Source organism: Pongo abelii, chromosome 1, assembly GCF_028885655.2.
Source record: "Pongo abelii isolate AG06213 chromosome 1, NHGRI_mPonAbe1-v2.0_pri, whole genome shotgun sequence".
Classification (NCBI taxonomy): domain Eukaryota; kingdom Metazoa; phylum Chordata; class Mammalia; order Primates; family Hominidae; genus Pongo; species Pongo abelii.
The window spans coordinates 49,444,981-49,467,619 of NC_071985.2; the positions used below are offsets into that span (position 1 = coordinate 49,444,981).

Sequence of the window (22,639 nt, forward strand, 5' to 3'; positions counted from 1 at the left end):
ATTTCAGTTCAAATCCTGACTCTACATGACTGTGTACAAGTCACTTAACCTCCATTAGCCTAAATTTTCTTACTCAGAAATAAGACGTGTTTGTACTCAGCAACAACATTAGGTTCTTTTCCATGCTGATGTTCTGGGACTCAGTTCCTCCAGGGCTGAGGCCACATTGGTGCTGTCCAAAATCTGGGTAACTTGGGTTGTGGGTATTAGGGACAGTGCCCCTTGCTAAGGCTCCTGGAAGTGATCCCATGCAGTTTCCCAACTCCTTTCAGAGGAGCTGAACAGAGTAGCTGACACAGCTAAAGCAGGGAGAAACATCAACCAAGAGCACATGGCATTCTTACTTGATTTTTCTTGCTGGTTATTCCTAGCTTGCCTGGCCAATATGTCTCTGAAAAATCATCTCCTTTCAAAGGAGTTGGGAAACTGAAGAGGCATGAAGCTTCTGATTGCTGTGAGATTTATGTAACATGGGGGTTGACAAAGCCTTTCTGGTTTATAAAATATAATCAAGGAGAATAGCATGTGTGTGGAACATGCATTAGTTCAGTGATAACAAGGAATAGAAAGAAAGACAAGAGATGCATGCAGCGTTGCTGATGGCATGGCATGTTTTGGACTCTTTGCTTGGTGTACCATGCCTTATTCAAAACAGTGTCCTAAGGATCAAAAGTGCAGCTCTGTATCATAGGAGTTTCCTTCTCTTTGGAAAGACTATATATTGCCAGTTCTTGCCGGGCACATTGGCTCATGCCTGTAATCCCAGCACTTTGGGAGGCCGAGGCGGGCAGATCACTTGAGGTCAGGAGTTGGAGACCAGCCTGGCCAACCTGGTGAAATCCCGTCTCTACTAAAAATATAAAAATTAGCCGGGGGTGGTAGCAGGCACCTGTAATCCTAGCTACTCAGGCGGCTGAGGCAGGAGACTCACTCAAACCCAAGAGGCAGATGTTGCAGTGAGCCAAAATTGCACCGCTGCACTCCAGCCTGGGCAACAGAGTGAGACTCCGTCTCAAAAAAAAAAAAAAAAAGACTGTGTTGTCATTTCATAGCTTGCCTAGTACAATGGTTCTGCATAGTGGCCACTCAATATATTTTGTGTGATTTAATGTTTCAATACTGGTGAGAGGCCTTGTACTTCTATTTGTTCTTATCTCCTGGCTTTGGATTGGTCTGTTCGAAATTTAACCTTCTTAACCAAACACAGCCACAACTCAAGATAAGACTTACCAGATTTTTATCAGTAAACTAGAAAGAAGATCTAATGCAAGACTCAGATGTGAGTCACTGATTTGGTCCATTGTAGAATAGACCTGAGGCCCTGGGGTGTCCAGAGTCCACTAGAGTGCAGCATCTGGGCTAACCACATTAACTAACTACCCTCTTCTGAGCTGGTACTAAGACAGCCACTCTATTCTGAGATTTGAACAGAGTGGATGACACAGCTAAAGCAGCGAGAAACATCAACCAAGAGCACGTGGTATTCTTACTTGATTTTTCTTGCTGGTTATTCCTAGCTTGCTTGGCCAATATGTCTCTGAAAAATCATCTCACTAAATAGCAGTAGTTAGCAAAATGACAAGATTAGCATTAACAGCTAAAATATGACAAATATTTTTAGGCATAAGGTATTCAGAAATATGCTTAAATAAATGCTATTTAGGCAATTATATTCTTGTGCCAGCAAATAACAAATGATAATCACTTCTTCCATGGCTGTAAGTTTGTATTGATTAAGCTCAAACTTAGAACTCCAAAATGAATTACATCTGGTCATTGCTAAACTGCTTTGCTCACTGGAAGAAAAAAAAAATCCACAACACCTATTATACTGCATTTAATTAAGACAAGCATCAACTTTATGTGCCATTATTTGCTTCTGCCAAATCTCTATGGTGTAAATATCGAACAGTGGCATCTCTTGAATGCTAATCAATCCCTTCTGAATTTCAAATGATTACATAAATTTTAGGAAATGCTTATTTGCCAGCATTACCCTCAGCTGCATATATATCAGCAAGGCATTAGTATGAAGATATGTGCAGTTATTTGACAAGTGTCTAGTGAGTGTTTTTCTAAATTAGAATATCACATATGAAAAGGTAAAAACTGAGAATGAATGCTAATTGTACGAAGAACCCTGGGATATTTCTTTTGCTTATCTGACTTCATGAAGGACAATTTAACCAATGCTCTTGGGTGAAGATGTGAAGTAAATGTTCTGCTTCACTAGGCTTTGCAGTCCAGCCAGTAGCAGTGTGTGTGTGGGTGAGTGTGTAATCATATTTAGAGGAAGCCAGCAATAAAGCAAATACTGTGACCAGCTTCAGGAAGGACAATTGCCACATAATAGGAAAATCAGGTTTTGCTGTTTCAAAACCAACTTTTATGCAGCTACCAAGTAAAAAGAATTTTATGACATTTAGACTATCATGCTTATTTCAGAATAAGCATAAATTTTGATGCACAATTGGACATTTTTTACTAGTTTTCCACCCTTCTGAAGTTCTTACAGCACTTCCAGTGATGAGGTAGTCAACTAAGGAATAAGAACAGGCACTGCTATTTCATTTTCTAGAGTAGCTGTAGATGTGCCATATAGCAAATGGTACACTTGGTACTGTCACCTTCTGATTTACAGTGAATGAACTGTTCATCTTGCTTTAGGCACTGCAAACACAATTTAAATCAGTGATCAAATTTCTCTGTTGGATTTTTTTTTTCTTCTTCTTCTTCTTCTTCCTAGTTAGTTCCTGCAAGCAGATCTCTGTTGGATTTGTAAGCCTCTTTTATTAACTGGATATAATGTTGCAAAAAAGCAAAATGGGGATTCATTTTTCCCTTTGTTTCAGTTGCTTTACTTAGTAATAGATTTGTGCTCTCTTTTTCACCTCCCACACAATAGGAACACCTAGTTTGGTGGCAGAAAAACAGCACAACACAACGCAACACAAACTCAACAAGTTGCTGTGCCTCTTCTAGAGAAGTGGACAAAAAAGTACTCTCCTTTTGTAAGCCCTCTGAATTCTCTTCTCCAAAACTGTGTCTACAATATTTCCAGGCTTCTCCAGAAGTGCTGAGGGAAGGGAGCACTCGGACTCCAACAGTGCTCCCCCATACACTTCCTTTCTGGGGGGTTCATCGCTTAGCAAAGGCAAAATGCAGGCATCCTGAGCACAGCCCAGGTCAGAACAACTTTTCTTTTTAAAAAAGACAACCCCACAATGGCCAATCATCAGGTGATCCTGCAAAACTGTTTTCTCTCCACAGGAAGTGGCAGAAAAACCCCTTCATGATTTACACCACAATGTCACACTGACATCAGGACTCTGATTAGCTAATGGAACTGCAGTTAAAGCAACCAGTTCACACCCTCCACTGCACAATTAGAACATCCTTGCCAGGGGTAGCAAACAACTGAGCAGTTAGGGTGAAGAGGCTATGCACGGTGAAGTCTTTTCCTTTTATAGGAGAGCACATGCCAACCTTGCTGGTAGATTCAGAACAGCATTTCCTATCGAACAAAAAGGAAGCATCCTCTTTTAAATAAAAACAGACAAGGAGAAAGAGGTTCTGATCGAAGTGCCGTGGTTTTCTGGGCTATGTTAACACAGGAGCCTTTCGTATGCCTCACTTAATGGCTGAATGTTTGCTATTCCTACAAATCTCTGTTGTCTCTTAAGTGAGATGTGAGATCAGTAGTTGCTCTGCAATTCTTTGCTTATTTATAAAGCCTTCATTTTCAAATGAAGTGTGTGTGTATGTATGTGTGTGTATATATTCAGAGAGAGAGAGAGTCTCAAAAGTGATGAGATAGAGTTCCCATATATGATGGCTTGTGCTGGAGTTATAAGCTCTGTGCAGAGGTCCTGACTGGGCCTGGGGTATGGGGCCAGTCTCCCTATTTGCATTTTGCCTTACCAACCACTCTATGGGGAGCTTTGACAGCAAACCTCTGCCAGGTTCTGATATTGAATGCCAGAGGACAAATGGCACACACTTAAGTAAAGGGAAAAGAAGCATTAGATCTTTCTTTAAATGTCAAAGCAGAAGAAATAATGGACAAAATTCAAATAAGAAAAAAATTCCTATATCAGAAACTAAAGACTATTGGAAAACTAACCACTGCAAATAAATTTCCCTGTCTAAAAGAATTTTATCCAAATCTTTCAGCTAGTAAACATTTTATTTACTATTAACAATGTCAGTGTCATATCGCAAGAGCAGAGTTATGGTTGAACCCTTCAGGAAAGCGGACGGCTGTACTTGAAAACAGAATGTACAAACTTACTACACTCCTCTCTGCCTGCCCACCACCCCCACTCCACCCTGCCCTGCCCCAGGGAGCTCGTCCACCTAAACCTTAGAGGTGCAATTGGCTACTTTAGGATTTTTAATGCCAGTGACTGCCAGAGGGGAAAAGAATGACTATTTGTTTTTTTATTATTTTTCCTTTTACCATCACAAGCAGTTAAAATACATCCTAAAATAGACATATATGTAACGAAAGCTATGATCATTTAGCTTTCCTAATGTCTAGTGAATGGTCCAAAGAAAACATCACACCTAAGAGGTGACAATCAGCTACGAGGAGGAAGTCTTTAAGAAAGAGGTACCAAAGCTGTGAGGCAAATGCGTTCTGGGAGCTTGCTGGAGCTCTGAAACCCAGAGTTCACACAGAGAAAAAAAAAAACTTACAATATCCAGTTGACCCTTGCACAACACAGGTTTGAACTGTGTGGGTCCACATCTTATGCAGACTTTTCTCAGCCAAACACAGATAAGAACACAGTATTCAGATACGAAACCTGCCTGTATGGAGGGCCAATATTTTGTATGCTCGGGTTCTGCAGGGCCGACTGCGGACTTGAGTGTGTGCAGATTTTGGTATAAACAGGGGTCCTGGAACTGATTCCCTGCACATACTGAGGGATGACGGTATTTAGAAACTGAGTGAATTAAGAGCTTATAACTGAGTGAATTACTTAGCATATTCAATAAAAATTGGAAATTCAGGTGAAGTATTTCTCTGCTTTTACCAATAGACATTGCTTTTCTTTTTGTCCACATTCTTCAGATGACTGTCCTAATTTCTTATATCATTTTGCCTTAATAAATAAATAGTGTCTTAGTAAGTACAGTCCTCCCTTGGTATACAAGGGGGATCAGTTCCAGGACCCCTGCCTATACTCAAATCTGCAAATACTCAAAAGTCCTGCCATCTACCCCGTGAAACCTTCAGATCTGAAAAGTCAGCCCTCTGTATATGCGGATTTTGCATCCGATGGATACCGTATTATTATTATTATTTTGAGACAGAGTGTCTCTCTGAAGCCCAGGCTGGAGTGCAATGGCACAATCTCGGCTCACTGCGACCTCTGCCCCCTGGGTTGAAGTGATTCTCCTGCCTCAGCCTCCAAAATAGTTGGGATTACAGGTGCCCACCACCACACCTGGGTAATTTTTGTATTTTTAGTAGAGACGAGGTTTCACCATGTTGACCAGGCTGGTTTCAAACTCTTGACCTCAGGTGATCCACTCGCCTTGGCCTCCCAAAGTGCTAGGATTACAGGCATTAGCCACTGTACCCGGCCTTTTGGATACTGTATTTTGGACTTGCATTTGTACACAGAACCTGCAGATACAGAGGGCTGACTGTATTTATTGAAAAAAATATTTTGAGCAGAAGTGGACCCACACAGTTCAAACCTGTGTCTTCAAAGATCTTCTTTACATAGTATTTTTAATATGCTCATTGATGAGATCAAATGTCTCCGAAGAGGAAAGTAGGCTGAATCAGAAAAAGTACTGACTGGCATTTGGGGTTATTAGTTCTAGACCTGGATCTGAACCTAAAATGTTGGATAAATCATCTAGTTTTGTTTTTTCAATTACAAAACTGGAGGAGAATGTTCTCTTAGGTAAGAGAGAAACTCAGTGATTTATTCACCTGAGGACATTTTATTATTAACATTACCAAAGAAAAGCATTACCACCACTTCCTTCTATGGCTCATGTTGGTGTTTGACACTGTTAGTGTTACAACTTCAAATAGAACCTAAATGCTAAGTGCTGATCATCAGTAATTAATTTATTATTTTATTTGCAAAGAGGAGGGACTCAGTTTAGTCTCTATATTACTTATACTAATCCCCTTCATAGGCCAGGCACAGTGGCTCATGCCTATAATCCCAGCACTTTGGGAGGCTGAGGCAGGCAGATCACTTGAGGAGTTCAGCCTAGGCAACACAGCGAGACCCCGTCTGTACTAAAAATTAAAAAAAAAAAAATCCCCTTCATAATGTGAAGACTTATCTCCCTACTTTCTAAAGGGGGAAAAGAAGATGCCAAATCCTCTAATAATTATCCATAGAATCTGTTTTCTAGTCTCTCTTCAAATTTTGTGCTTGCATTTTTTTAGCTAATTCAATTCCCATTATTTTTTTCTTTTTAATCTAGAAGTTGGGAGGAAAGGCATTCTTTCATTCATGAATGCAATAAATATTTATTAAAAGCCTATATGCCAGGCAGTACATTAGGAGTAAAACATACAATGTGTTCATGGACCTTACAGTTTATTAATTTGACAGATAAAAGAACTTTGCTTCACTAAGAAAACAAGAACATTTCACTTAGCACATATAAAATAAAAGAAAGAATAAAAAAAGAAAACCAGAACCACCATAGAGCCCTGCCCCCCACTTTGTTTGGGGTCAGACTTGTATAGTTTAAAGTAGCCACAACAAAGAGAAAAATGTTCTGCTCTGCCTTAGAAATACTGTTTTTTTACTTCCGAATTATGATGTTAAGGTCTTTCAAGGGAGGGCCAGATGTTGTGACTCTTGGCTGCAATCCCAGCACTTTGAGAGGCCAAGGAGGGAGGATTGCTTGAGGCCAGGAGTTTGAGACCAGCCTGGGCAACATAGTGAGACCCTGTCTCTATAAAAAAATTAAAAAATTAGCCAGGCAGTGAGTGTGACCTGTAGCCCCAGCTACTCAGGAGGCTGAGGCGAGAGGATCATTTGAGCCTAGGAGTTAGAAGCTGCAGAAAGTTATGATCATGCCACTACACTCCAGCCTGGGCAACAGAGCAGGACCCTGTCTCTAAAATTAAGAAGAATAAATAATAAAGTTCTTTCAAGGCCTGAAGGTCTTACCTATCCATTTTGAAAATCCCTTTCAACTTGTGTTCAAGTCACATTGTTTATTAATAAACAATACTGTTTATTCTGAGACATTATAATAATTGCTCAGATGACCTTTTATATTTAAGATAATGTTCTTAATTTTTTTAAGATAAAGAAATCGTGACTAGACACTACAGAATGCCTGAACTGAACCTGTGGATGAAACAAGCAACTCTTCAATCAGTTTTGTTCTTGAATTATGCCCGTTGCTTCTCTGCAGATGAGGATCAGGTGACAGGCTGGTAAGGACATTTAGCAGGTGGTAGCTTTTCTGTCTGGGCCAGTTGAGTCATTCCCTGAGGCAACCACAACCCATCTTCACTGGGGTGTTTGTCTCCATGAGGATAAAACTTACCTGGGATGTGTATAATCAAATGTCACATTCAAAATTTGGAAATTTTGTATGAAGCAAAGAGCTATCATGATGAACAAATACAATATTTTCTCATTCATTTTGCTGGAAACAGGATTCCATCAATGTCAAGAAAGAATTGTACAACATTGTCTTAACTACTATTACTTAACATGGGCTGAAAGCCTATCATCTTGCATTTGCTTGGAACAGAAATGCATTTGCCACCTGGTTTTAGTCAGTAATATTCTTTCTAATCTTTCTTCACGCTAGCTTTCCCAAAGAGCTTATAAATAAACATCTCCTCTCATAGACTGGGAGAATGCAAACTGATAACAGAAATAATTTAATTTTGAGGAGATATTAGAGAGTTCTTTGGAAAAACTGGTCTCTGAAAAATAACCTGTATTTGAATACGGCTTTTAGCTAAACCACCTCCTATTACCTATCACGAGTTGCTTCGGTAAAGGCTTTGCTTTAAGTTTCAAACTATTTGTTTATTTTTAATTTTTTAATAATCCGTCACCCAGGCTGGAGTGAAGTAGTACGATCTTGGCTGATCCTGCCAAGTAGCTGAAACCACAGGTGTCTGCCACCCCACCTGGCTAAGTATTCTGTAGAGATGGGGTCTTACTATCTTGCCCAGGCTGGTCTCAAACCCCTGGGGCTCAATCAGTTCTCTCACCTTGGCCTCCAAAGTGCTGAGATTACAGGTGTGAGCCACCATACCTGGCCCATTTATTTATTTTTATCAGTAAACATTTTGTAAGTCCCTACTATGTACTAAGCGTTGTGCTAGAAATGTAAAGAAAACATTAAAACTAACAACTGACAGAGACTGGGCCTACAGAATCTATTATGTTATACACAGAGAAATGTGCTGAGAGGGCATTTTTGACTTGTTTCCTTTCTTGACCAGCTTACCCAACTGATGTCTGCTCATGGATACAATCTGAGGGGGGAAACGTCAGAGAGTAAACTAGAAGGACTTGAGTCCACTGTACTTTTCTTTTGAGTCCTGTCATGAGCTTTTTGTGTCAGCAGTAACAAACTTTAGTGAAGAATGACTTTTAGATTAGAAAGTGGATGACTGCTATTGGGACCCACTTTGAATCAACTGATCAGTTACTGTTCCTGTAGATGTTTCTATTCCAGCTAGACATCTAGAAACTCCAAACACACCCTAGACTTTTTCTTCTCAACTCTGCCACATCTTGTGGCTTGAAACCTATAACTGGTTTATATCCTTCATCTCAGTCCAGCCACACGGAGTATTAAAACCTCCTCTAGGCCAGGCGTGGTGGCTCACGCCTGTAATCCCAGCACTTTGAGAGGCCAAGGCAGGTGGATCACCTGAGGTCAGGAGTTCGAGACCAACCTGGCCAACATGGAGAAACCCCGTCTCTACTAAAAATACAAAAAAATTAGCTGGGTGTGGTGGCAGGCACCTGTAATCCCAGCTACTCAGGAGGCTGAGGCAGGAGAATCACTTGAACCCAGGAGGCAGAGGTTGTGGTGAGCTGAGATCACGCCATTGCACTCCAGCCTGGGCACCAAGAGTGAAACTCCTTTAAAAAAAAAAAACCACCTCTAAAAATAAATCCCAGCATGCCAGGAATAAAAGCAAAAAAATAAATAAATAAATAAGTAAAATAAAAATAAAACCTCTGAAAACAGGGTTTCTAGCACTGTTCTTGGTCCAGTCCACTTTCCATGCTGCTACCAGAAAGGCAAAGCGACTTAAGTTATTCACCGCATCCCCATCCCCTTAAGAACACTGCTATACTTCCTAATTGTCTAGAGAATGAAAGCCATGGCACCTACTTCTTCTTGCCACTATAGCCCCAGTGCCTTCTTCAGTGCCGGACACATCGTAAGCACTCAATGAGTATGTGTTGAATGCATCTGCAGCTTTCACGTCCATGTCCAGGCTCCTGTCTATGTCTCTAGCTACATCTGCTGCTTCCCTCAAGCCATATCCATCAACTAACAGTTCCCCAAACCATTTTGCTCTCTCTTGCCTTTAAGCTTTCACACTGGCAGTGCTTCTAGCTTGGAACGCTGCACCTGCTTGGGACCACACCCCACCTTCTCTCACCAAATCTATCTGGAAAACACTGTTTCATCTCTCACAGGAGAACAGTGCTGCAGTCATCTCTCAGAACAGACCCTGGCCTCTGACTAGGCCACAAAATCTTCATTTTTCTCCAGGACCAAAGAGTCTCAAGGCTGGGCTGAGACAAAAACATAGGAGGCTTCAGACTCAGGGGACTCGAGGCTCAGAAGGAGCATCTGGGACAGCAGGTACCAGCTTGGGACTTGGCCTTAACTTTCAAGGGTGACTCTGGTATGATCTCACCCTTAATCACAGGTAAAACCAGCATTTGGGGCTAGCTGAGGCACCTAAAGTTAATTATCTATATACCTCAATAAAGGTGAAATTCAAAAAATTGATTAGCCACTGTTTCTATAGAGTAAAAAGTTTTCCCACTCATAAATTAGAAACTACTTGAATTTTACTGCTGGTTACTTTTGTCCTGCTTCTCTAAAAAAATAGACTGTCAGCCAGAATTCTATTTACCTCTGATCTGAAAGCCATGCTTTCCTTTCTTCCTTAAGCAACAAATAGACATGGATTTAATGGACATTTAGGCCAGCTATTCACTGGTGTACTGGGCTCCTGAAACAATCAAAGTGCTCATTAAACAACAGAGTGTATGACTAAAGTTCTGGTAAATACATGGCCCAGTTGTTCAGGAAGATAATTTTTGAGGTTCAAAGGTTGAAAGCATCTCAGATCTAGCCCAACCCACTCCTCATAGTATTAGCAGAGAATATAATAATTTTGGAAAATGATGAAGGAAAGATAAAAGTGCTGAAAACTAAAGATGGCTCGTGGTTAATATGTACATCTTCAAATGTAATACGTTTCTTCAACTAATTTAAAATACCATTGAAATGAGATGACCCTCTCTAAATATTTTATCACTAAGATGCTATACGATTTCTTATACATATATTACCACATTTTCCATTTAATTAGTGATCAAATGCACTAGTTTAAAAGACTAAGATCTTACCATAAACCAGAATAATTTGTGCGATTACAGCAAGCAGGCCTATGCTTGCTATCTTCCTTTTTAACATTCTAAACACTGTTCTCGGGTAAAAGATGCAGACTTACTTGAACAGAACTTTCCTTTTTATTGTGGTTAATACAGAAACCACACAGGATCCAGTCTTGGCATTGTAAACCTTTGAACATTACATCCATGAAATTCTGTTGTCCGTTTAAATTTTCAGTAACATTTCTTTTTGTTGTATTTATCACATTTTCCAAAATAAGAAAATGCTCTTTTTATTTTAAATGTTGACTATACATGAAAAATTAACTCTGGTTCTATTACTTCAAACTACCCCTTTATTAGCAACAGTTGTGCAGTCCTGTCAAGAAGAATTTTAAAAATAAAGTACCAAATTTGGAGAGTAGACACATCTGTTTTACTTTGCAGTTTGTTTTATTGTTTTATTCCTTAGAATATGAATTCACAACTATCTTATAACTGAAGACTAAAGAAAAAACATATGTTGGTGAATCTGATTTCTGCATTTTTTTCATTCAAGGGAAGTTGCCTCCCTCAGCTGTCTGCCAATAAGTAATAAATGGACTTGGCAAAAAGTTTATTTAAGTTGGCTTTATTAAGCCAACAAAATACAGAAATCAAGTAAGGGACAGGCAGGAAAATCTGTTCCTTTGAAGTCAATAAAAATCCATCTCCTTAATCCTTTTTTTATTCCAAGCAGTGGTGATTTTTCTCAACTGACTCACTGAGAACCTTGATTTAGCTAATCTGTCTTGCTTAGTTATCTTTCTTTTCCAAAGCTTTCCTAAAGAAGCATCCTTTCCCCTTGACAACTGTCATCTTTTGTACTTGCATAGTGGTGCATCTGGTTATAAACATTCTCTAGTTAATCCCAATAGAGATTTAAATACAGGTTTTTAATTATGATTCATATTTTAGAAGAATAAAAACAGAAGTAAGTAGCAAGTTGAAACAAAAGGCACATAGAAATTATCAATGGGAGAAAGATAGCTAAAATTTGATACCATACATCTTTCCTAAGCTGTCTGTTTTAAACCTTTGTCATAGCTTTATTTGGTTATTGCTTATTTGTATATTATGGAAGAAAAACCAAGACTCATTTTAATGAGTCAATTGAATAACTCATTTTCCATTCCCCAACGTATCCACTGAAGGGCTATGCATCATGCAGAAATATATATGAAAACAGATTCATGTTTGAAGATTTCATAATTTGACAGGAAGGGCATTATATTGACAACAAAAACACACATGGACCACAAGATATTTGAACTTCAACATCATTTAGCAATTGTTGGTTGAGCACAGCATGAGAAAAGGATTTCTTACCTAAACTAAAGAGCACCAAGAATTTCAGACATACGAACTCTCGTTGATCAAACTGGAGAGAACGAAGTTTTGCCACTAACTCCTGTGCGTGACTCATGAGGTTGTTGAGGGTGGCTCCAGCTTGTGATGCTATTATGGAATAGTCCACCTGCAATACAGAATCACAGTTTTAAGGACTATCAGAATCAGCAATATATATTTCACCTGAGATTGTTAAGAACCATGGGTAAAATCAGATGGCAATACGGGTTTTTTAAATAGAATAGAGATGTGGGGTCTCACTATTTGACCAGACTGGTCTTGAACTCCTAAGCTGAAGTGATCCTCTGGCCTTGGCCTCCCAAAGTGCTGGGATTGCAGGCCCAAGCCACCGTACCTGGCCACAATACAGATTGATAACAGAAGAGATTTTCCCCATGAAAGTAGTTTGAGGCACATTCCATGATTCTAAAATGCATCAGAATTACTATGTCTGATAAATATAATCACTTTTGATAAGCTTTGTAGGAAACAGGTTTTGGCTACCTAAATTTTTCAAGTATATATGCCTTTTTTATATTATGAAACTACATCATCACATAAGATAAAAAATTTTAACTCTCATGAATAAGGTGAAAGAAAAACATACTGTCCATGAAAAGTGAATCCAGGAGAGTGTTCTATGTATATACAATATTAACTACTGCATGAGGAAAATAAAGGCAGATACATTTCTACTTGTATTATGAGACATTTTAAAGTAATCATAGTTCAAGATTGCATGTTTGTGGATGATGAAAGAATCACATTTATTCTTTATAGAACAGCAGAAGTGTTAATTTAAAAATTTAAAATAAATACAAATAAATTATTCTTTAGTTTTCTGTTTCCTAAAAACCGTGACATAAAACTGCTATTCTCAGATGATTACATTAGATTACATCAGATTAATGTGTTTCTCTCTAAAGACAGCAATAACTTTAGGAGAATAATTCTGTTGTCTGGAACCAAAAAAAAAAAGGCTTATTTCCCTTTTCATTAAAAAAATAAAAAGTGCTGGCTGGGCACGGTGGCTCATGCCTGTAATCCCAGCACTTTGGGAGGCTGAGGTGGGCGGATCACTTGAGGCCAGGAGTTCGAGGCCAGCCTGGCCCAACATGGTGAAACCCCATCTCTATTAAAAATACAAAAATTGGCTGGGCGTGGTGGCATGTGCCTGTAATCCCAGCTACTGGGGAGGCTGAGGCAGGAGAATTGCTTGAACCTGGGAGGTGGAGGTTGCAGTGAGCCAAGATCGTGCCATTGCACTCCAGCCTGGGGGAAGAAGCCAGACTCTGTCTCAAAAAAAAAAAAAAGTGTTGCTAGGCTCCAATCTTAGATTATTCATGGGGACATAAGAAGTTCAATTTATAGTAAGTTAAGATGTTGGGATGGCTGTCAGTGATAGCACTGGCTTTGCTGCTGCGATTACAGCATAATGGGAAAGCCCAGTTGGTACCTGACGCTCCCATCCTTTTACTGGAGAGCTCTCAGGCAACCAGATACTTTTTTAGGTGCATTTAACATTTGCAGCAGCAGCAAATTTGTCTGGGAGGCAAGTCCTCATCTGCCACTCACCCAGAGCAGACTGTATTAAATTTTTATATTTATTGACATTTCATTACCATAATTGACTGCACTTGCTTCTCTAGGAGAAGGCACAGGGCTGCCTCCTAAGCAGGAGAACTAGTCCCTTGAGTAGAATTTGCAATTAAAAACAAGGCAGAATGGATTTTTTTTTATTGTGTAAATATGATGAGTTGAATTTTCAGCTTTAACTAGAGAATACTGGGTGTACAGAAACCTTTTTCAAGAGTGAGAAAAATTATGAGTCAGTGGAAAGATGACCCCCAAAGGTGTCAATCAGTTTATATAGAATCAACTATGCATGAAAAAGCCACAGTTAATGTGTGTTAGAGGAAAGCTCTTGCATCATGTACAGCACTGTCTACCTGCTTTAGCCAGGTGCTGGCATCTACGCACTAAATTTAAACATCAAGTGTTGTAAGAACTCCTGTGGTTTCTGTTTCAGAATGTGTGAAAGAAGGGTCAGTACCTGGACAACCTGAACCCTGAGCTGGAAGGAGGCAGGACACGCTGTTGAACTTTGTGGAGCACATTGGGATTATTTGCAGAGCACACAAAGTGACGTCTCAACTATCATTTTGCCAGTTCTCTTACAGGGGAACTTTCTACTTTAAGGAAAGTTCTTACTTTAAAAAGGTGCCTATGCTATAAATTCTTTAAAAACTGCACATAGTCAACTACTTCAGATAATAATAATACAAATTTTACTGAGACTAATAGGATAGATGAGTGAATGAGACCAGGAAGCCCTGATGGTACAGCAGTGGTGGCAAAAGCCTCAGACTAGGTAAGAGACCTGAGCCAATGCTCCTCTTACAAACAAAGAGCCTTGGACAAGTACGTATAGATCTCCATCCCTTGGTGTCCTTATCTTTAAATAAGGCAGTTAAGTTAGGTGATGATAATAAGGTACCTCTCACTTATATGATTATCAAGAATCATAGATGGGACAAGATTATCAATTTAAGCTTAGAATCAACGGAATGCACTGCAGCTGTAGCTTAATATATACAAAGTATATTGTAGTAAATATCACTAGTTAAGATCCAGCTGCGGTGGCTCACTCCTGTAATCCCAGTGCTTTGGGAGGCCGAGGTGGGTGGGAGGCCGAGGTGGGTCGATCACCCGAGGTCGGGACTTCAAGACCAGCCTGGCCAACATGGTGAAACCACATCTGTGCTAAAAATACAGAAATTAGCTGGGCGTGGTGGTACACGCCTGTAATCCCAGCTACTCAGGAGGCTAAGGCAGGAGAATTGCTTGAACCCAGGAGGCAGATGTTGCAGTGAGCTGAGATTGCACCACTGCACTCCAACCTGGGCAACAGAGTGAGACTGTCTCAAAAAAAAAAAAAAAAAAAAAAAAAAAGAGAAAAAAAGGCGAGGCGCGGGGGCTCACGCCTGTAATCCCAGTACTTTGTGAGGCCAAGACGGGTGGATCACCTGAGGTCGGGAGTGCAAGAACAGCCTGGCCAACATGGTGAAACCTCATCTCTATTAAAAATAGAGAAATTAGCCAGGCATGGTGGCGCATGCCTGTAATCTCAGCTACTTGGGAGGCTGAGGCTGGAGAATCATTTGAACCTGGGAGGCGGAGGTTGCAGTGAGCCGAGATTGCGCCATTGCACTCCAGCCTGGGGGACAAGAGCAAGACTTCTCTCAAAAAAAAAAAAGAAAAAAGAAAAAAATATCACTAGTTAAGGCCTGAACCAGGAAGACCATACTAAAATGAAACACAAATACGTTGGTATTAATTTTCCATTATTAAGGTGGAATTAATTAAATATTGTTGTGTATAGTTCTAACAGGTGTATAATAGTAAGTTCAAATACTAGAATTTCATACGTGAAAATGTAGTACACTATAACGGGAAGGAATCTAATTTGTTTCATAGGATTATATATTTAGTGAGAGACCTTTAGTGAGATGGACCTCAAAAAATCAATTGGTTTACCAACAACTTTATAGCTATACATTTATTTACATGCTAATTTGAAAGCTCAAACATGCTTATTAAATGGGGGCTTAGAAAACATTTCTTTCAAGGATAATTTATCAAATTGCACAGCTCTAAAGAAGGATGGGTGATTTATTCTTGAAACAACATTCAGATCTCCAACTTCCTTACATTTTATTACAAACATAATTATATTTTCATTGTTGAATGCAGAGTTTGTGCTCATTTCAGGAGCAGCTGGCCTTGTCTTTTATGTACTTAGTAAAGTTAATTTATTGCTCTCTTACATGTAATCTTTGTGTCATTAAATTCAAGGGAGATATTGAAGAAATACTCTAAACTGATGTCCCCTTTGGATAAATTTCACTCATCATGAAAAAGTAGAAACAGTTTTAGCTAAATTGCTTTTAATTCTAATCACTGAAATTTTGATGACTTGTATAAGATGCCTGTCATTTTAATATGATACATAATAATAGAAGACAATAAGTTGCCAGTAGACCTTTCCCTTAGGATGATGTTACAGTGGCTGTTAATTAGCAACAATATGCAAATATTAAAAGCTGACCCCACTTCAAAGTACATTATTATTTTATACATACATAGATATATGTGTGCATATGTGCGTGTATAGTTTTTAAAATATTGGATAGGAAATAATTCTTTTCATAACTGTAAGTTGTGACTATATAGAACATTTGAAGTGCTTAATATTATTGATAATCCTAATTTCCTTTTTGCTTAATAAGGCTATTTAATATACATTTATGTAGATGCCTGATTCAAAGACACAATTAAAACATAATAGCTAACTTATAGGGTTAAGTGAAACACTGAGTCCTCATTTCAATATACACTGTACTGGTGTCCTGGGCTGCTCTTTGCAGTGGGGCTATTTTAGTTTCTCTAGTTCTGAATGAACTATGAACAGATTCAATTCTGCAAACATTTATTAAGCAAACTTGTGAGCCACTGGGCTTAAGAGAAAGGCTGTGCTATTTTATTTTTCTTGTCTTTTCAAGCTCCAAGGAGCAATTTCCTGGATAGTCACTCATTTTTTAAAATCCAGGCTATTCTTTTTCTTTTTCCTCTGCTATGACAAATTCACCACATTATTTACAGTGAACTGTATTTAGTAAGAAAAAGCCAGAAGACTGGGCTATGGAGCACCTGGGGTCTTGCATTCCTCTATCATCTGTCCAAAGGGTCACTATAAAGCAATGTGTAGACATGACATACATGCTTTCAAGGTGAAACAAAATCACTGTCTGGTGTTCCCTTTGTGTTGGGACTTCATTCCTGATACTGTGGACTAAGGCACATTTAATATTCCTATTTGCCAATCTCAAAATACTCAGTATAAACATTTTCATTTGTTCAGAAGTAATCATTTTCTCAACAGGGCAGTTGAGAAAATACCGGAAGTAAACCTGGAAATCTATAATGAGTGAATTGCATTTCTTGTGGCTGAGGCTGAAAAAGGTGGCGAGTTTAGTTAAAGTTTCATCTAGTAATTGCTTGTCACTGTTCCTCTGACCTAGAAGGATTTTAAGCAACGGTGTCTTCCTCAACTTACAAAGGAGAGTACAATCAAATATCCTCACTTTAGGGGTAAGGCACTTCCTTATAGAAGCTGAATCATCTGGACAGCTTTGAACACCCATCTTATTCTCTTTGCACTTCCTCCTCTGAAATTTCCCCGCACTTTCTCTGACCCTGTGTAATGGGGCTTACCTGTGAAAGTACACAGTGAAAAGCACTATACAAAGGGCAGTCATTACAGTCATTAATTAGGTGGATGAATTACGCCTCTTATCACTATTGGCTGCAGAGCTGTGTCTAATGTTTTTCCCCTTACATCTTTGATTTCCCTTCATTTATCAGGCCATCAGAAGCATTTGTTTTAACTAAATTAAAAAATGTATTTATCTCCTACAGGTGAGTACCAAGCCTTTAGGGGAATTTTGCATGCTGTATTGGGGTAATACCATTTACTTTTTTCCCATGATATCAACAACATGGCCTTAATACAGTGCTTCGTGGAAATATACTTCTAGCAGTGTTTGAAAGTTCACATTCCACACAAATCCATGATAGCAGGTCAATATGTCTCTGGGGCAGGCAAGTTATTTTATTTAGAAAAATGAGAAAAATCCTGTTAAGATACATGTTTTCCCCCAAAGATTGGAAGAGAATTCAACAAAAAGTTGATTCAAGTGGTGGCATTATGAGTGATTTTTTCTTAGTTTTAGTTTTTTCTTAATATTAAAATAATTTTATAACACTAAGCAACAATCACATTAAAATTGCTTCTGAATAACTTAAATGTACTGTAACAATGTGCTTACAATGCCATATAGAAAATTCTCCCAAAAACAAACTACTAACTAAACCACAAAAAAAGCATATCCATTTAGTCTCAATAAAAAAGGAAATGAATTTGTTTTGCTTGGAATTTCCGTAGAGTCTGTCATGCACTGGAATTACACATGAAGACCAAATTAAATGCCAGTGTGAAGGCAAGCTCTGCAGCATCTGTGAGTTGGGGGCATGTTGGTAAAGAACACAAACTCTGGCACTAGTTGGCCTCGATCTGACCATCTGTTCTACCACTTACTAGATGGGTCTTGACCTTGAATCAACCACTTCATCTCTCTTTGCCTTGGTTCCTCATCTGCCAAAGAGGGATAATAGTCCATTCTTCGTGGGGTTGTTGACTCCATAAATGTCAGCCTTGCTCTAGCCTAGTTTTGATGACTTCTAATTTTTGTGTCAGCATTTCACAGCATACGTCCTGTAATTCCTACTGCAGTTCTCTCTGGTAGATAACATCATAGTTGCCACTGGACAGGCGAGGACACTGAACCTCAAAAGGTAAAGCGACTTGCTAAAGATGACGTAGCCAGGAAGTTTTGGAATGGAGACACGAAAACAGGTTGTTCCGATTCTAAATTACACTTGTATGTGTGAATTTTACACACACACACCAGAGAGCACATGGTCTGCCCTAGTAAAGAAAATATACTCTAACCACAGCTCAACTGTTATTGGATTATAAACATAACAGGAAGCAGTTCTTTTTTTTTCTTTTTTTTTTTTTGCTTCCTTCAACTACTTTCATATCATATATATGTGTGTGTATATATATGTGTATATATATGTATATATGTATATGTTTGTGTGTGTGTATATATATATATCTCCTAGCTTCCACCTCTTTTCTATTTTTTATTTTTTTTGAGATGGAGTCTCGCTCTGTTGCCAAGGCTGGAGTGCAGTGGCACAATCTTGGCTCACTGTAGCCTCTGCCTCCTGGGTTCAAGCGATTCTCCTGCCTCAGCCTCTCAAGTAGCTGGGACCACAGGCGCATGCCACCATGCCTGGCTAATTTTTTTGTATTTTTAGTGGAGATGGGGCTTCACCATGTTGGCCAGGCTGGTCTCAAACTCCTGACCTCAAGTGACCCGCCCGCCTCAGCCTCCCAAAGCACTGGGATTACAGGCGTGACCCACTGTGCCTGGCCTCTTTTTTATAAATCCTGTTTTCCTCTAGCATATTGCTTTACTCTTATACTTAATATATTCCTTTCCTTCCACTCATCATTGTTTTAACTACCTTCTTAAAATTTGTGTACACTAAGTAATGTATTGTTGTTCTAGCAAAAATCTAATTTTCCCATTTTTACACTCAGGGAAGTATTTATAATTCTCAAAAAAAATTATACTTAATTTGTTTTAATCAAGCAACCAGGAGAGATACAATAGTTCTCATTTAGTTCAATCAGGTAATATTTATCATGTGCCCAACATATTCAGCTTTGTGCCAGGTACCGTGAGGATATAAAAGAAGTACATGTATATGACCCTGCTTTAAGATATCTGTCTCATTCTGATAGAGAGGTTATAGGCTTTTGAAGTCTTCCTTTGTAGCACTTTTGCTTCCATCCTATGAAACGCAAGAAGCACAGAGATAAATTCAAAACGTTTTGTCTAGATATTCTGCAAAAGAAAATAAAGACGTCTACCATAATTGCCATAAATGAGAACGTCTGATTACAACTAATCATTACTAGGGTAGTCACTGGACATTACTAGGGTAGTCACTGGACTGGATGAAAAAAGTGAAGGGAGGGGTTCTGACAGACCTGTGGCACACTTTAAAGGGTGGGGAGGGGAGCTAGAAGAATCCAGGCTGCAGGAAACATATAAGGAAATGACTATTTCTCCGCCACGGAGTTCTTCATTCAGTTCTGATGACAAAACACAAAGCACCAGTAATTGATCCGAAAAACTATAATACCATCCATTCCTTGATTGTTCTTGGTTTTGAAAATCAGACAGCAAGAAATGCACTTTTCTCTACTTTTTAAATAGTAATTACCCTCACCCACGGGCAGCACTTAAGGCAAAATGAAATGTGAAATAAGAAATATTTCTAAAGAGCAGGAATGGAAGTGCTTTGAGAAAAAGAATGGCACAAACCCATTTCATTTCTGAAACTCAGAAGGAAATGAAATCAAATTAATTTGTGGGCACAGTCTTGTACTTCCAATGCAGCTCCTAGTTCGGTGAAGATGGGAGGCACACCCAATGATTAGACTCTGAAAATGGGTACATTTTCTCCAAAGACTTGGGTCCCAGAATGAAAATGCCAAACAAAAATTTGAAAGCACAGGAAGTCAAACCCATTGAGACTTTATTTTCTCCTCTGCAACGCTTTTCTCCTGAGAGGTGCAGATAGCAAGGACCAGATAGTGATGGAGATGCTTGAATTGACCCAATTTGCAAAAACTCTGAAATAGTGCTTGCTTTTAATTTGATTGGGAAATTTTGATTAATAATACAGCAAATGATGTGGAGACAGCCCTTCATTTCCAAATAGCACTGCTGTGGTTTCACAGCACATAAACATTTATGGCTGGACGTAAAAGATCATGGTGCCTGAGTACTGAAGTCACCATTGCTGAACAATGCAGTGGTGCCCTGAATAGGTATGATCCAAAGGATTGAAGGAATCACTGTGTCCCACACATTTATTTAAATAGCACATCACTTGTAGAATGGAGGGTAAGAAACTGGAGAGACTTGCCTAAATTCCTGTAAAGTTGTGGTTAGGTCCATTAAGTAGACTCTCTCCGAAGACATTCACAAAGCTGTCTCTCCTCCTTTAAGACTTGGCTCAAATGTTACATTTCCAATAAAGCCAACCAACCACTCCTATTTCACAGTGCAACTTATGGGTCACACTGCAACACATGTCTGTGGATGAGTGTTGATTTTCTTTTCATTGGTTCTTTCTTTTTTTTTCCCATAGCACTTTGACCTTTAACATATTACAGGCTTGTTTCTTAGGATTATTGTTTAATGTCAGCTTCTCCCTGCTACAACATTAAGTTCCGCGGGGGCAGGAACCTTTTTATTTTGTTCACTAATAAACACCAAAGCCCCAAAAAAGTAACTAGCACAGAATAGGATGCTCAATAAATATTTGTTGATCAAACAAATATCTGTTCAGAAAGATGTAGGACCTAACAGTAATTTTTTTCTTTCTATCTTTCATTTGAATGACTGGATCTTGAAAACTGAAATTCCCCTCCCTTCTCATTTGCCTTTATACCAACTATTTCAATTATTCATGACATCCAAATCCATCTCGTTCACCAATATTGTTCCAAAATAGTAAGGACTCCACAAGTTATAAGGTTTTAAACAAACCTTATAACTGACAAACAACTGTCTTGGGTTAAAGCAGAAGCTCGAGGAAAATGAAAACCTGGGTACTAATCATTACATTTGATTTACCAGTTCTTTGGACACTTGTAAGCAGGACTTTCAGTCCCAGCAGACTGGAAGCAGCAGAATGTTCATGATTATGTTTGCTTTTACAAGTTTAACTATAATCATCAGAGCAGGAACAGAGTGCACCAAGTCATCTTTTCTAAATTATTGGCAGCCAATCTCTCCCTTTCAAAGCACAAGAGTGCTTCTGACCTAGTTAAATTCGGCCATTCTGAACATGCTTAATAAAAAGACGCTATTTTTTTTTTTTTTTTTTTTTTTTGGTCTCCACACTCACTTGTTGCCCAGTAACCAGGAAGATGGATCCTTCCTTTCCATGTACCACTTGTCGGTAAATGTGGTCGAGGATTAAGAGCTCACTCCAGCAGTTCTGAAGCAGCTTCATTTGGTCATCAACCTGCAAAAGAAATAGAAACAAACAAAAAAACAAAAAATGACACTGTTATTCACTACTTTTTTGTTTTTGTGTAATTTTCAACATAAGAGGACTACATATAAACAAGAAAGTCTCCACCCATGGTCACTGAAGCGCAGGTGCCCAGAATTCATATCACTGCTCCTGAAAATCAGGATTTTCATTCGGACAAATAGTTTTTTTAGGACACATGTAGGTACTTAAGCTAAGTATTTATAATCAATGAACTGCTAGGAGAATGCACTCCATTAAGTTGGTCTACCTAACATTAATAGAGCTATTAGAGTTAGGTCCAGGTGCCTCAGGTTGTCTTGAGTAGGCCCCATTAGAATGACCCCAGATTGCCTATGCTTATATATCTAAAAGTGAATACAGTACATTAAAGTGAAGCTGAAATAGTACATAGATATTAGCAAACTGCCAAGCCAAAAGAATTAATATAAAAGAAAATTAGCATTACAGCCCATATGACTTTTGGAGACAAAGACATACAGCCCATTTTGTAACCAGTGTTAACTGAAAGTCCAATTGTGCTGGACTGAAGAGAACACTCACCAAGCATGATGTCGGTGCTAACTGGAATTTCTTTTATAATTTGGACAATTTTGCCACAAACTCTCTAAACTTCAGTTTTCTGATCTGAAAAACGGGCCCAAGAACAGTAAGTATCTTCCTGACAAGGTTGCTATGAGGATTACAATGAAAAGTGCTACATTATAACAGGGATCTTATGCACGTTCCACCTTCCCCTCCAGGGAACTGCATTCTTCAATGACAAATGCACATCTGTCTCGTGTCCAGTCCTCATATTTAAATATGGACAGCATATTTCTCCATTTCTATAGCTATTTGTATCAGTTTACTTTTTGTTTTGTGATGTTTACCGGACAAAA

General features: G+C 38.9%; 1 protein-coding gene across 4 annotated transcripts in view; it reads right to left on the minus strand.

The window, feature by feature from the left end:
* Window positions 1-22,639, minus strand: part of NR5A2 (nuclear receptor subfamily 5 group A member 2) — a 139,237-nt gene that overhangs the window by 44,699 nt on the left and 71,899 nt on the right. For all 4 annotated transcript variants that reach the window (XM_024238087.3, XM_024238082.3, XM_024238090.3 and 1 more), the window contains 2 exons: window positions 21,609-21,728; window positions 11,973-12,120 (listed from right to left, as the gene is read on the minus strand). In XM_024238087.3, the coding sequence (XP_024093855.2) occupies window positions 11,973-12,120; window positions 21,609-21,728 (268 nt within the window). The remainder of the gene's footprint in view (window positions 1-11,972; window positions 12,121-21,608; window positions 21,729-22,639) is intronic.